This window comes from Microcaecilia unicolor, chromosome 1, assembly GCF_901765095.1.
Source record: "Microcaecilia unicolor chromosome 1, aMicUni1.1, whole genome shotgun sequence".
Classification (NCBI taxonomy): domain Eukaryota; kingdom Metazoa; phylum Chordata; class Amphibia; order Gymnophiona; family Siphonopidae; genus Microcaecilia; species Microcaecilia unicolor.
Window position 1 is genome coordinate 580191769 of NC_044031.1, and position 16729 is coordinate 580208497.

General features: G+C 44.8%; 1 protein-coding gene across 3 annotated transcripts in view; it reads right to left on the minus strand.

Annotated features, from left to right (window-relative positions):
* ATAD2 (ATPase family AAA domain containing 2) overlaps window positions 1-16729 on the minus strand; it is a 393801-nt gene that overhangs the window by 12740 nt on the left and 364332 nt on the right. For all 3 annotated transcript variants that reach the window (XM_030218745.1, XM_030218753.1, XM_030218736.1), the window contains exon 27: window positions 7787-7915. In XM_030218745.1, the coding sequence (XP_030074605.1) occupies window positions 7787-7915 (129 nt within the window). The remainder of the gene's footprint in view (window positions 1-7786; window positions 7916-16729) is intronic.

Sequence of the window (16729 nt, forward strand, 5' to 3'; positions counted from 1 at the left end):
TCTTGCTTGAGTTTCAGCAAAGTCTTCCCAACCAGAGGTATGGGTGGATATGCGTACAAAAGGCCCTTCCTCCAATGTAGGAGAAAGGCATCCGACGCTAGTCTGTCGTGGGCCTGAAGTCTGGAACAGAACTGAGGAACCTTGTGATTGACCTGAGTGGCAAAAAGATCCACCGAGGGGGTGCCCCACTCTCGGAGGATCTTGCGTACAACGCCCAAATTGAGCGACCACTCGTGAGGTTGCATTATTCTGCTCAATCTGTCGGCCAGACTGTTTGCCAGATATGTGGCTTGGAGAAAAATGCTGTAACGGCGAGCCCAAAGCCAAATCTGGACGGCTTCCCGACACAGGGGGCGAGATCCGGTGCCCCCCTGCTTGTTGATGTAGTACATGGCAACCTGATTATCTGTCTGAATTTGGATAATTTGATAGGACAGCCGATCTCTGAAAGCCTTTAGAGCGTTCCAGGCTGCTCGCAACTCCAAAAGATTGATCTGAAGACCTTTTTCCTGGAGGGACCAAACTGAGTGTGAAGCCCATCTACATGAGCTCCCCACCCCAGGAGGGATGCTTCCATTGTCAGCACTTTTTGTGGCTGAGGAATTTGAAAGGGACGCCCCAAGGTCAAATTGGACCGAATTGTCCACCACTGAAGGGAATTCTGAAAATCGGTGGACAGCTGGATTGCATCCTCTAGATGCCCTGCAGCTTGATACCACTGAGAAGCTAGGGTCCAGCTGATCTCATGTGAAGACGCGCCATAGGTGTCACATGAACTGTGGAGACCATATGGCCTAGAAGTCTCAACATCTGCCGAGCTGTGATCTGCTGAGACGCCCTGGCCATGGAAACTAGAAACAGAAGATTGTCTGCTCTCAATTCTGGAAGATAGGCCTGAGCCATCTGTGAGTCCATTAGAGCTCCTATAAATTCCATTTTCTGAACAGGGAAAAAATGGGACTTGGGGTAATTTATAACAAAGCCGAGTAGCTCCAGCAGTTGAATAGTCATCTGCATGGACTGTAGAGCTCCTGCCTCTGAGGTGTTCTTCACCAGCCAATCGTCGAGATAAGGGACCACAAGCACTCCCAGTCTGCGTAGCGACGCTGCAACTACTGCCAGACATTTTGTCAAGACCCTGGGTGCAGACGCCAGACCAAAGGGCAGCACACAATACTGGAAGTGCTGTGCTCCCAGACGGATTCGAAAATACTTCCTGTGAGCTGGAAGTATCGGGCTGTGTGTATAAGCATCCTTTAAGTCCAGAGAGCATAGCCAATCGTTTTCCTGAATCATGGGAAGGGTGCCCAGGGAAACCATCCTGAACTTTTCTCAGACCAGGAATTTGTTCAGGGCCCTTAGGTCTAGGATGGGACGCATCCCCCCCTGTTTTCTTTTGCACAAGTACCACCTGGAATAGAATCCCAGCCCTTCTTGCCCTGGTGGAACGGGCTCGACTGCATTGGCGCTGAGAAGGGCGGAGAGGTCCTCTGCAAGAACCTGCCTGTGCTGGAAGCTGAAGGACTGAGCTCCCGTTGGGCAAATTGGAGGTCTGGAGATGAAACTGAGGGAGTATCCTAACCGGACTATTTGAAGAACCCACCGATCGGAGGTTATAAGAAGCCACCTTTGGTGAAAAAATTTTAACCTCCCCCCGACCGGCAAGTCGTCTGGCACTCACCTTTATAGCAGCTATGCTCAGCTGGAGCCAGTCAAAAGCCCGTCCCTTGCTTTTGCTGGGGAATTTCAGGAGCCTGCCTTGGCGCACGCTGTTGACGAGAATGAGCGTGCTGAGGATGAACCTGAGAAGGCTGTTGAGAAGGAGGATTGTACCTACGCTTGTTATAAGCATAGGGAGCATTCTTCCTTCCACGGAAAAATCGTCTACCTGATGAGGTAGTAGCAGAAAGCGCCCAGCGGGAGAGATTGTCCATAGCGGTTTCCCGCTGAGTGATCTGATCGACCACTTGTTCGACTTTCTCACCAAAAATATTATCCCCCCGGCAAGGAGCATCCGCAATCCGCTGCTGGACTCGATTGTCCAGGTCAGAGGCTATGAGAGTCTGCTGTGATAAAGTCACATCCAGGATAATTGGGTTAAGGCAGTTTCAGTCTGGAATACAAGTCCCAGAAGGCATTGCAGGGAAGGAGCCAGGGGGTGAGATGAAGAACCCGGACTGGACTCCTAGCTGCAATAGGGGAAGACATGGGGGTAAGCTGGCAGGATGTGTAGATTGGCTGCCACTAGGGGGAAAGAGAGATAGGAAACCCTGTGTGCAGGAGCTCATCATTAGTCTAATGCTTAACTCAGCTGGTGTGGGTGTGGGGGAAGCTAATGGAAGGAGAATGATTGGTTGTGAGAGCAGAAGCCAGGGATTGATTAGGCAGGTGGGAAGGAGCCCAGAAGAGAGAAGCAGTTGCAGGCTGAAAACCCTTGGGTAAGAGAGGTCCCTAAAGTACTGAAGCAGGCTGAAATCCCTTGGGTGTGAGGAAGTCCCAAAAGTATTTGCAGGCTGAAAATCCTTGGGTAAGGGAGGTCCCTAAAGTATTGAATTAACCAGTGAAGCAGATGCAGGGTGAGATCCCTTGGGTATGAGGAGTCCCTAAAGTATTGAACTCTCCTGAAGGTAAAGAGAGTAGAAGGTAGAAACTGCTGCTTTGTGATTTAACTGTGATGATGAACTGAAAGAACTGCTTCTATTTGGAATTGAACTACTGTATATTGTGCACTGGATAAAGAGCCCAGACTGGAACTGACTGTGAGCCTGTATTGAATCCTGGTATGTGCTGATAGCCTACTGCTTAAAGGGGACTATTTGCCATACACTTTCAGGTGGCTTATATGGGCTTAAGATTGAAGGTGAATGCTGCTGTTGGAACCGTGTATCAGGACTACTAGAAACCTGGAATAAAGGAATAAAGTCCTTAAGATTGAAGTTGCTGGTGGACATTTATTTCTTGACTGTACCGGGAGCCTGTAGCTGGAGGAGACTGTTCTATCCTTGGCTGCACTAAGAGGTACCTGGTTACACTGCGCATCACTATACCTTGGGCAGCGGTTCTGGATGCAACATCAAAAGAATCGTAAGCACCCCTGGACAGGAATTTATGACATGCCTTCTGCTGCCTGACCACCTGCTGAAAAGGCTTGGCCTGCTCCGGCGGGAGCTTATCAACCAAGTCCGCCAGTTGCTTCACCGTGTTTCACAAGTGAATGCTCGTGTAGAGCTGGTAAGATTGAATTTTGGCCACGAGTATAGAGGACTGATAGGCGCCGAGGAAAAGTCTCTAGAACTTCTGGCTCTCTTGAGAGCGGAATCCACAACCATAGAGTCGTGAGGTAACTGCGACTTCATCAACTCAGGTTCTCTGTGAATCCTATATTGGGACTCAGCTTTCTTGGGAATGGTGTGATTACTTAGGGGGGTTTCAACCAGTTCCGCATAAGTGTCTCCTTGAGCACATTATGCAAAGGAACCGTGGATGACTCCTTAGGTGGCGAAGGATAGTCAAGGAGCTCGAGCATCTCAGTCCTGGGCTCATCCTCAGATACCACAGGGAAGGGACTAGCCACAGACATTTCCCGGACAAATGAAGAGAAAAAGACTCTCCAGGGAAGAAAGCTTTCTTTCTGGAGAAAAAAACCACAAGACTCCTCAGAAGAGAAATACCTGGGATCTTGCCCTTCATCCCACAAGGCGTCCTCATCGGTATCGGACAAGAGTTCCTTAACTGCAGTCCGAAACTGGGCCCATCTTGACGCCGAGGAACCATGTCCTCGATGACGATGTCGAGAAGTCGACTCCCATGCCGGTGGCAATGAAGCTCCCTCCAGCGATGTCGACGGGGAATTGACCTGGGTGGCAGCCAAGGCTGATGCCGCAGATGGCACCGGCGTCGAAGACTTCACCACAGGCGGAGAGCCAGTTGCCGCTTTTATCGACAGTACGGAGGGCGCAAGCACCCCCGGTACCGAAGCAGACTGATGCAGGAACCCTTCCACAAGACCTGGAAGAATGGCTTGGATGCGCTCGTCCAGAGTCGCTGTCGAGGAAGGGTGCGGGATCGGTGCAGGAATCTGCGGCAGAATCTGTAGAGGTTGAGGAGGCAGTACCGGGCTGCCTGAAGACCGACAACTCTTTGATGGAGGATGAGCCTTCCTCCCGGCGTCGACGCTTCACGGGTGCCGAATCCTTCAACGCCCTGGAGCTCCCGGTACCGTGCTTAGGAGACCGATGACGGTGCTCCTTAGCCTTCGCTCGATGCACGTCATCGATACTCCTCGGTACTGACAAGGAGGAAGTGGAATCCACACACCTCCTCGGGGTCGGGTCCAAGAGTGGTCAGTCCTGGTGGGCCTGCCCAGCAGGAGTCTTCGAGACAGGTGGAGACCCACTTGACGGCTCACTGCTCCCAGCATGTGATGGTCTCCGGACAGACATTACCTGCTCTCCTGAAGTCGATGCCATCCCCGGTGTTGACATCAACGCCGCTGACCTTGATACCGCTTTCGAAGTCGAGGAACCGGACGAAGCTCCGAAAAGTCAGTCCCGAAGAGCTTGTCTCGACGCCTGTGTCCGCTTTTTCAAGCTAAGACACAACTTACATGCATCTGGGTGATGGTCGGGCCCAAGGCACTGAAGACACCACGCGTGGGGGTCGGTACCCGAGATCGTCCGGTTGCACCAAGTACACTTCTTGAAGCCGCTGGGAGTCCTCCATGACATGGACGGAAAAATAGGGGCGGCAAAGTCAAAATTCTCGATTGTGCCAATAAAAAAGGCACAAAAATGAGAACGCATACGCGCGGCCTGACAAAAATGAAAGGAAACTTAAAGGGGCCAAACTAATAAATAATGGAGTTTTTTTTTTTTTTTTTAACTGTGTAGACAGGGTAAGAAATAAACTAAGGAGAGAAAAATATGCTGAAATAGACAGCAAAAACCGAAGGCTCTTTCACTGGGCTGAGGAGAGAGACCAACAAGCAGCCACTCTCTACCGCGGAAAAAGAAAGAACTGAGCGGGCCCTCTCGCGCGATGGGCGGGAAGATGGCCGCGCATGCTAAGGAAGACTTCAGTTTCTGGGCCGCCGACCCAGTCGTGAGAACAAGCAGCCTGTTTGTCCTTGGAGAAATATTTTTTCACTCAATAGTTAAGCTCTGGAACTCTTTGCCAGAGGATGTGGTAACAGCAGTTAGCGTATCTGGGTTTAAAAAAAGGTTTGGACAAATTCTTGGAGGAAAAGTCCATAGTCTGCTATTGAGACAGACATGGGAAGCAACTGCTTTGCCCTGGGATTTGTAGTATGGAGTGTTGCCATGATTTGGGTTCTGGCTTGGCCACTGTTTGGAAATCAGGATACTGGGCTAGATGGGCCACTGGTCTGACCCAGTATGGCTACTCTTATGTTCTTAGTGTTTCAACTGATCTTAAACTGCACTGGATTCACATAGCAGAAAGACTCAGGTTCAAAGCTGCTTGTTTAGTTTTTCAAATATTACAGGGTTTCATCTCTGAACAGCTGACAAAGACCACTTCTCTAAGTGTGGTCCAGTCTAACAGACAGAGAACTGATGCTACTATCACTGTTTCAAAAGACAATTCGAAATCAGAAGATTTTCAGCTCTCTATTCCCTGTACTTGGAGTTAAAATGTGGGAATCTCTACCTATTGCCATCAGAACAGAAAACAGCTACCTTAGCTTCAGGAAGAGGCTAAAACCCCTTTTTCCCCAAAGACTGCTTCATAACAATCCATTGACTTCTACCTCCTAGTATTATCCATTATCATTTCCTATAATTACACCAGTGGTCTCCAATTGTTCTCATATCTCACAGTAACATTACAGGCTTTTCTCTCACCTAGAATGTAAACCGCATTGAACCAAAGGGGATATTAGCAGTATACAAGCATTGATCTGATTTCACTAGAGGCAGGTCTTGTCACACAAATCTGATTAATTTCTTTGACTGGGTGACCAAAGAGTTGGATCAAGGAAGAGAGCTAGATGTGGTGTATTTAGATTTTAGCAAAGCCTTTGACAGAGTTCCACATAGATGACTATTAAATAAACTGAGTGCCGTTGGTATGGGCCCTAAAGTGACAGACTTGAGTTATGAACTGGTTGAGTGGAAGCCAACAAAGGGTAGTGATAAATACAGCTCATTCTAAGGAAAAGGATTTTACTAGTGGTGTGCTGCAAGGTTTGGTTCTTTTTAACATTTTTGAAAACGATATTGCTGAAGGACTGCCTGGTAAGGCTTGCTTCTTTGCAAGTGATACCAAAATCTGCAATAGGGTAGACACCCCTGATAGTTACATGAGAAAGGACTTAGCAAAGCTGGAGGAATGGTCTGGAATTTGGCAGTTAAGATTTAATACTAACAAAATTCAGGGTCCTGCATTTGGGCTTTAAACACCTGAGGGAACTGTACAGTTTAGGGGGTGAAGAACTTTTGTGCATGAAAGAGAAGTGGGACTTATGTGTAGCCAAATGGCAGATGGCGTTTAATGTGAGCAACTGCAAAGTGATGCATGTGGGAAATATGAATCTGAATTATAGGTACGTCATGCAAGATTCCACGTTAGGAGTCACTGACCAAGAAAGGGATCTAGGTGTCGTCATTGATGATACGTTGAAACCTTCTGCTCAGTGTGCTGCTGTAGCAGCTAAAAAAGCAAATACAATGTTAGGTATTATTAGGAAAGGAATGGAAAACAAAAATGAGGAAGTTATAATGCCTTTCTATCGCTCAATGGTACGACCGCACCTCGAATATTGTGTTCAATTCTGGTCGCTGCATCTCAAAAAACATATCGTGGAATTTGAAAAGGTGCAGAGAAGGGCGACAAAAATAATAAAGGGGATGGGACGACTTCTCTATGAGGAAAGGATAAAGCTGCTAGGGCTCTTCAGCTTGGAGAAAAGATATGATATGATATGATATATGATATGATATGATATGATATGATATGATATGATAGAGGTCTATAAAATAATGAGTGAACGGGTAGATTGGAAGCATCTGTTTACGCTTTCCAAAAATACTAGGACTAAGGGGCATGCAATGAAGCTACAAAGTAGTAAATTTAAAATGATTCTGAGAAAATTTTTCTTCACTCAACGTGTAATTAATTTCTGGAATTCGTTGCTGGAGAATGTGGTAAAGGCGGTTAGTGGGGTTTAAAAAAAGGTTTGGACGGCTTCCTAAAGGAAAAGTGCATAGACCATTATTAAATTGGACTTGGGGAAAATCCACTATTTCTGGGATAAGCAGCATAAAATGTTTTGTACTTTTTTGGGCTTTTACTAGGTATTTGTGACTTGGATTGGCCACTGTTGGAAACAGTATGCGGGGCTTCATGGACCTTTAGTCTGTCCCAGTATGGCAATACTTATGACCCCCAACACTGCCCATCCCAGATATTCCACCACACATCCCCAACATGCTGTATAAACCTGCACAAATACCCTGTTTAATCAACCCACCCCAACACATGCACTCACTCTGCCGTCATCTTCCTCCCCACAGTCCTTTGACCACAAGCATATACACTCCATACCTCCCACCCCATCCCTAGACAAGCATAAAACAGCCCCTCTGCTGGCCTTTGTTGGGTTTATGCTATTATATAAATAGTACTAATAAAATTAAACCTGTGAGCAGTGGTGCCTTCATTAACCCCATATGTACTTGTGTATTAAACAAGGGTGAAGTACAAACACATGGATATTTCTAAAGAGCTAAAAGAAATGTGCCTGACACATATAATAAACAATGTTTACCTGTATCAACTGTGTCTTGTCATAGTCCTTACGATGACGATAGATACAATGGCTGAGGAATGCATATAGTTTTTCCAAGTGAAAAACATTGTATCCTTGACTTTTTTCAGTAACTCTCTTCAGTAGTTTCTGAGAACAGCAAACATTAAAAAAAATCATCTTTACATTTTCTCTTAAGACCAAGTTATTTTATAAAAGCAGGTAAAATCTTCATGCTTTTGCTCTCCCCCTAAGGTGTCATCTCTCACTGCTCTATTTACATAATATAGAGTGGCTCCAGAGAGAACAGGGATGGACATGAAACCATGCACACTCTTGAGTTATTCAGCATAGCATCCCATACACCTGTGGTAATAGGATTGTTTCTGCAGCATGCCTTAAGAAATTTTAGCATATTTGGGAAAAACCCCCAACTTTATATAATTAAAAAAAACCCACAGGTTTTAAATTATTAGCTTGGCAAAGTAGTTCATCCTTTCATTTCCAGAAAAGCCACCAGCTACAAAGGCTTATGGTTCCACCCCCCACCCAGCATCATTTAAAAGTCCTAAAAGTGCAAGCAGTACACTAGGGGTCCTGAAAGTATCCTGAAGGTTGATCACAACTATCTCTATGTCTCTCTGGGGCAATAAATATATTCTTAGTCCTAACTGACTCGAGCTGCAGAAGACCCCACACTGGGGTTGAAACTGGGTCTTTTCACATGGTAGCATGCAGCAATGTCACAGAAACACCTGGCCAGCCCAACTTTGTTCCTCTATGTGCATTCTTTTGTTTTACTACACATTTATCTATTATATTATCCCACTATAGCAGCCTCTCCTCTCCCGTGTGTTGCTCATTCAATCTGGTCTCTCCTCTGGTTTTTCAACTTTGCTTCATCCACTCCAGGATAAATATTGAACAAACTTAAAATGTCATTTCAAATATAAACAGAAACAAATAAAATACAAATTTAAATATTGAAAATTTTGGATCTCTCTTATTGAAGTGTGATGTTGTAAAAAAAAATATATATATATTGGTACACAAAGATTGAGGTGATGATGATGTTTAAAGTCAGGATGATTTATGGTTGACATGTAAAGTTTCCAAGATTATTAGTGGACTTCCTATCCCGCCCATCAATGGGTATGAAGATGTTGGAATGTATAGGTATTTTTGAGTATTATATATTTTGTTTTGTTTGATTTTATTATGAGTATTTTATCTGCCTTGGATAAAGGCAGAATAGAAATTGTTAAATATGTGCAAATTTAGCGCAAGGAAAGACACATACTGCATGGCTGGCTGTAGTACCTGCAGAATAGCATGATTGTACTGCCGGTGTATTTAGTAGTTGTGGCCAGTGCTGCACCCCCCCCCCCCCCCCAAAAAAAAAAAAAAAAAAGCTGAAGTTCAATCTTTCTCCATCTGACTTCCCCTGGCAATGACAGTCACAACTGTCGTCCCCCCCCCCCCCCCCCAAGCAAACCCCAGCCCTCCCTTCCCCCCACTACTTAATCAGTAGTGCCTCAGTAGTTGAGTGGGATGGGAGCAGTCTGCTTCCACTCTCACTCCACCTGGCTCTGGATATCAAAATGGCATCGCTGACTCCCTTGAGGTAGTCTCTCAGTACTACCAGCTAGAGTTCCATCCTTCCATATAAAGAGCAATTAAAAAAAATATATATTTAATTTGGTCATCTTTGCTCTTGCCTGAAAACTGGTAATTAGTGTGTTGGATTGGGCATAATGACATTTAATGCATGGTTATTCTACAGAGCATGTGAGAAATTTTGAATACTCCTTCATTGATGGAAGAAGGAGAGTTGTAACCAACTGGACTTGTCAAAAAGGTCAGCGTGATTAGAATTACAGTGCAATCTTGACTGAATATTGAAAAAAAAAAAAAAAGGTTAATTCCATGAAGGCTCAATATTTTAAAAAGCCTAGGTTATTTATGGATGATATATGATGATTTCACAAAAGATGGAACAGTATTCTTCATATAAATGTGCTTTAGATTTAATGCTCTGATTACTGAAACACAGAGAAAAGAGCAAAATTGAGAAGCCAGAAATTAGTAATGAATTGAGAAAAATGTAATTTAACGTGTTTTATGATATACAACTGTTAGCGAAGACCGAGTGGTTTCACAGTGAAATGCAATCAATTAAGAAATTCCAAAGAGATGAAAAGGACTTTAAAGAGGATTTTGTTTATCCTTGGATGTCCAATAGTAAGAAAAACAAAATAAAAAGAAAAAAAAGAACATGGTGGCAGAACCAAAAGAAGGGGATGACTGGGCCAGTGATCTCCGAGTGTGTCCATTTATTTATTCATGACTTGATATAACTGATAAACAGAGCAAAGTAGTTTACAGATAAAAAATAAAAAGCAAAGAAAAGAACTACAATAACCAAATAAGAAAGTAAAACATGCATACAAGATTATCATACAGTTAAGAATAAAATTCAGTAAAACTGGCAGTCATAATACAACCACTTCCAAGACCCAGTGCCCAAGAGTAACCTCACCCACTCGGATATGCCTGTTGGAACAACCATGCCTTCAGAAGTGCCTTAAATTTCTTTAGTATACTATGAATGGATATTGGCATAGAGTTCCACAAACTAAATGAGTTAAACGAGGCCCTTGTAAAACCATGTGATGTCATTAATAGAATTTAATGTGTGTGGTGATTAATATGGAATGGTCAGCAAGGAAAGAAAGAAACGTGTACCCTTTGGAAAGATTTAAAAGCTAGAAACAAAGTTTTAAATTGAACATGGTAGTGGACCGCCAACCAGTGATGATCTTTCAAAGCAGATGTGACATGATCTAATTTCTGTAGATGACAAGAGGAGGCAGATGGCTGTATTTTGTAATGTTTGTAATCTTTTGAATAACGAGTTGGAAATACCTAAATAAATAATAATCTAGATGTGTCATGAATAGAGAAAGAATTAAAGAGCAGAAAGTAACATGATCAAAGAAGGGGAGAACTGATCTCAGCTGGCATAAAAGAAAAAATTGAGTTATCAGATGGGACGACTTCCCTATGATGAAAGCCTAAAGCAGCTAGGGCTCTTCAGCTTGGAGAAGACAGATGACGTGGAGTGGAACGGGTAGATGTGAATTGCTTGTTTACTCTTTCCAAAAATACTAGGACTAGGGGGTACACAATGAAGCTACAAAGTAGTAAATTTAAAGCGAATCGGAGAAAATGGTCTATTTGTATATTTTCCCCATTCCCTGGTATACTTGGTCGGAGGTTTTGCTAAGTGTGAATTTCACAGGGATGAGCATTAGTATGTGATTAGTTGATGAGAACCTAGGGGCCAGGAACCTTGACATTATTGTTGTAATCAATGTGTTTGTTGCCAATATGCCATGGTAACCACTACCATCAAGAACCCTAAAATAGGTAAGAACTTTATAATCTTACACAGACTAACTCCCAACAAGTAGCGTATGCTATACAATGTTCTTGCCAATTTAAGGGTTTAAAAAAAAAAAAAAAAGTTTATTCCATTTCTGTCCCTAATGGGATCATAATCTAAGGTTATTTGTACCTGGGACAATGAAGGGTTAAGTGACTTGCTCAGGATCTCAAGGAGAGGGATCCGATAAAGCCTTCTTCATATAGGCCTATCTCCCTTTTGAACACGGAAACCAAATTATTTGCGAAAATCTTGGCCAATCGGTTGGCTAAGGTGCTCCCGAAGTTGATCTCGGAACAGGAAGTAGGATTCGTTAGAGGGCGCACAGTAACATACAATATGCATAAACTTCTCATTTCTATGGAACGCGTGGAAAAGTCAGATGCTCCGTCCTTGTTGGTTAGCTTTGATGCAGAGAAGGCATTTGATCGGGTTTACTGGGAGTTTCTCTTTACTGTTCTGCAAAGGTATGGGTTTTCAGGCTTCTTTTTGGAGGCGCTTCAAGCGCTTTATAGCTCCCCCCATGCAAGGATCCAGGTCAATGCTGCTTAGCGTGCAAATCAGGGGCATTCCAAAAATCTGCGTTCGAAGTTATAGAATAATGGCATTCCCTTGCACAAACGCGGCATTTACACGGAGTTTCAGCTGACAAATACCAGCACCCAAATTTCAGTGCAGGAATAGGCTCTAAGTGCTATTCTATAAAGAGCACTCAGCTCTGAGTGCTCTTTATAGAGCAGTGCTCTGCGCTGATTTTTTTTTGGTGCCCAAATTAGAGCACCATTTACTGAATCAAGCCCATTGTGCTCAGTAGCTAAACTTTTTTTTTTTTTTTTAATAGTAAGTCTGTCAATGGGACTCTGAAAAGCACTGAAGGGCCCTCTCCCAGAACTGGGAAGAGGAACCGAGGCACAGCATATTATCCCTCCAGAGGAACGAGTGTGGGGAGGGAGGACAGGGGGAGGGAGACCTTGGAATCCCCATGGCACAAGAACCACTGAGAACCTCAATGAAAAGTGCCTTAAACTTCTCCAATGCTGTATTTTGATTTTTTAAAATTCTCCTCAGAAAAATCAAATTTAATCTCAACTTATCATTGTATAATTATGCATGCTTACTTCGTCATTTGGGAGATTGGGTGTTGGAAGAACTGGGTTACACTCCACGAGAGTATGAGGAGGCATTTTACTCTCCCTGGCATGTTAACTCTCTCTTGCATTGCCCCTTGAGTTCCCTCCCGCTGTGGCTGAGGCACAGTTTATTACTCCGATCGTTGCGTCAGACTTGGCGGTTCCTGATTTTGCAGCTGGGAGGTCGGCCTGACATTTCGGACCAGCTTCCGATTGGAGGCAATATGCAGTTTTCTCCCTGGAGGGAGAACGCTAGTTTCACTTGATAGGCAAACAGGGGAGTTTTTTTTTTTGTTGCAACATGTTCTAGACTCTGAAGGTAGGTTGTTCTCCTGGGAAGTCTTATTAACAAAGGGGGTTGCAGAGTTACGGGATTTGATGGCTTATCTTCAATTACGTCATTATGTACTTTCCTTAAATCAGATGGCCCTTGTTCCGTCCTTGGGTGCAAGTTTACAGGCACTCTTTGATAAATTTTGGGATGGGGTCTATCTTGTTTCTGGATTGCATAAGGCATTACAGTCGAGTTCCCAAACTTGGACTATGATGACCTGACTGCTAGGCGGGGCTGGGATTTGAGGAGGTCAGGTATTGTCATAGAGCCTCTAAAGCTTATTAAGCAGATCCCTGAGATCTCGGTGAGCACTGAGTTGAGAGAGTGTCAATTTCGGACTCTACATAGGGCATATTTTACTCAACTGTGAATGTTCAAGATAGGGGCGGTAGAGTCCCCGATTTGCCAGAAATGTCAGCAAGGGCCTAACTCATTTTTCCATGCCTTTTGGGAATGCCGGAGGGTGAAGGTCTTTTGGAGAACTATTTTAAATTACTTGGGGAGGCTATTGGGCTGCGACTTACCTTTTTCTCCTGCAGCTGTATTATTGGATAATTATGAAATCTTTCGCATCCGCAATCAGTCTCAAATACTGTTTCCTCGGAAAGCTGGGGTTCTGGGCAAGAAAGTGATTCATGGGGTCTGGGTTGGGGAGGAAGCCCCATCCTTTTGGGCATGGAGAAATCGATTGCATGCCTTGATGCTTCTAGAGCAACAATATGCTAGGCAAACCCCTAAAAGATTAAACATTTTTCATGCAGTGTGGGATGTATATGTAGAGTCCCTTCCGCATAAGTTCAGGAGCATAGGCGTAGTTTGACTGTTTCATTTGGGGGGGGGGGGGGCGAGGGCAAAGGATGGGGCGGAGCATATTAGAATATTCATTTGCATATACACATATGCAAATGAATATGCTAATATGGATGAAGGAATTTAAATTTACAGGCAAAATATCACAGATGCACATTTCAAAAAGCTGACATATTTCAATTAATAAATTCTGAATAAAATACTATTTTCTACCTTTGTTTTCTGATCATTTAGTTTTTCTATTCGCTTTGGTCCCAGTGTCTTGTTTTATGCAGTCTTCTTTCCAGTAGGCTTCCCTCTGCTCCCCACCCTCCCAATCCCATCCATCTCCTGCTCCTTCCCTCTGCTCCCCTCCTCTCCCAGTCCCATCCATCTCCTGCTCCTTCCCTCTGCTCACCTCCTCTCCCAGTCCAATCCATCTCCTGGTCCTTCCCTCTGCTCCCTACCCCTCCCAGTCCCATCCATCTCTTGCTCCTTCCCTCTGCTCCCCACCCCTCCCAGTCCCATCCATCTTCCCTCTGCTCCCCACCCCTCCCAGTCCCATCCATCTCCTGCTCCTTCCCTCTGCTCCCCTCCCAGTCCAATCCATCTCCTGGTCCTTCCCTCTGCTCCCCACCCCTCCCAGTCCCATCCATCTTCCCTCTGCTCCCCACCCCTCCCAGTCCCATCCATCTCTTGCTCCTTCCCTCTGCTCCCCCCCTCCCAGTTCCATCCATCTTCCCTCTGCTGCCCCCCCCCCCGCGAGGTCCAGGATTGTGATTCCGTTTACCCCCTCTCTTCCTCCCTCCCTCTGGCGCAGGCAGCAGTCTTCTTCAACCTTTCTGTGCTCCTGGCAGCGGTAGCGACGTATACACGCTGCCTTCGGTCTGCCCTGGAAGCCTTCTCTTCAAGTTCCTGTTCCCACCTATGCGGGAACAGAAACTTGAAGAGAAGGCTTTGGGGCAGAGCCGAAGGCAGCGTGTATGTCGTTACCGCTGCCAGGAACATAGAAAAGTTGAAGAAGACTGCTGCCTGTGCCAGAGGGAGGGAGGAAGAGAGGGGGTAGACAGACACACTCGTCTCCGTCCGCTTTGCTTCCCTCTCTGTCTGCGTCCCGCCTTCGTCTGATGTCATTTCCTTTCGGGCAGGACACAGACAGAGAGGGCAGGGAAGTGAAGTGGACGAAGACGAGTGCGTGCCTGCTTGTTTTTTTTTTTATTTTTAAACTACTAGCGCCAGTCACGTCGTCATCGTTTGGGGGGGCATTGCCCCCCTCGCCCCCCCCCCCCCCAGTCTACGCCCATGGTCAGGATTCTGCTCTTAAATTCTCTTTAGTTTGATGGCTGACTTGGTGAGGGTTGAGGTGCCCCATTACAACATCTGGAACGTTAGTGCCTGCCGGGTGGGGAGGCCTTAAGTCGCGAGTGTCCCGTCTTGGTTGGAACCCCTCTCCGTTTTTCTTTTTTAATTATTTTAGAGGGTGGAAGGGGGTTTGGGGGGGCTTGAATTGTTCATTTAAGAATTTGATGACGGTTTTCAGTCGCCAATAAATGTTGAAGTTTCTCAAATTGACTGTATGTAATCAGATGTTACAATATTTAGCATATGGTTTGCATTGAATGTGTCATCAATAAAAACTGTTGAATACTAAAACGAATCTGAGAAAATTTTTCTTCACTCAACATGTAATTAAACTCTGGAATTCATTGCCAGAGAATATGGTAAAGGCGGTTAGCTTAGCGGGATTTTAAAAAGGTTTGGACGGCTTCCTAAAGGAAGCCCATAGACCATTATTAAAATGGACTTTGGGAAAATATACTGCTTATTTCTGGGATAAGAAGCATAAAATGTTTTGTACTTTTTTGGATTGGCCACTGTTGGAAATAGGATGCTGGGCTTGATGGACCTTTGGTCTGTCCCAGTATGGCAATACTTATGTACTTATGATTTGCATACAATGGAGGCAATGCAGGCAAATGTCACTCAGGCATATTCATTGTGAATATTCTGAACACCAGACAGGCTGGGTCTGCCCCGATGACTGGATTGAGCAGCACTGTCTTAGAGGGTAATTCTACAACAGGGTGCCTACGCCTAGCTGTGAGTTAGAACACACAAAAAAATTAATTACTTGATAATTTTCTGTTAGTCCCAAAGGATCAGTCCAGACAAATGTGTTGCGACTGTCTACCAGCAAGTGGAGATAGAGAACTGTAATGAGTTGTGCCTCATAAGCTCCTGCATTTACAACCAAGCCAATATTCGATAAAGCCATGAAAGAATTTCCACAGAAAGAACTCCAGCTTCTAGATAGAAAAAGAACTATGAAATAAAGGGCAAAACTCGTGCCTTAGAAATAGTGGAACCAGAACAATACAAACACCCGAAATTACATATAACCTGGAAAAACTGAAACCATCACAGAAGGGCGGGCACTGGGCTGATCCTTTGGGACTAAAGGAAAGAAAATTATCAGGTAATTAATTTTCCCTTCCATTACATCCCAAGATCAGTCCAGACAAATGGGATGTACAAAAGCAATCCTTAAGAAGGGTACCTGTGGACTGTGATATCCTTGTATCAAGAACTGTAACCCCGAAGAAAGCATCTGCTCGAGCACACACATCCAAACGGTAATGCTTAACAAAGGAATAAGATGACCACTTCGCTGACTGACAGACCTCTGCCAACAAAATCGCCCTAGACTCTGCCAAAGAAGTTACCAAAGACCTGGGAGAATGAATCTTGACGCACATGGGAGCAGATTTACCCCTCAGAATGTAAGCCAAATAAATAGCCTCCTTAAGCCATCGAGCCACTGTCGCTTTGGAGGCTGGCAAACCCTTCTGGGGTCCCGTAAAGAGGATAAAAATATGATCAGACCACTTGAAATCATTGGTAGCGGTAAGATAGCGCATAAGGACATGCTTAACAGAAAACAGCCAGTCTCATGACCTCCAAGGAACTAAACCCCCATAATCTTCCCACAGCACAAACGCTCTCAAGAAGAACTGCAGTGGCTAGTTTTCTATATATATATTGTTTTTAAAGATAGAGGCATGAGAAACAGATAGAAAGTGGCAACAGGGGAGCAGGAAGTGACCTAGACCACTAGGTTTACACCCAAGACACAGGATAGTCTCAACACAAACTCAACTGAACTTGCAAGCAGGACAGGACGCCACACAGAAGTCACCACAGCGCACAAGAGCTGCTACCACACCTGCTGGAGAAAGATAATACTGGCTTGGTTGCTAAGTGCAGGA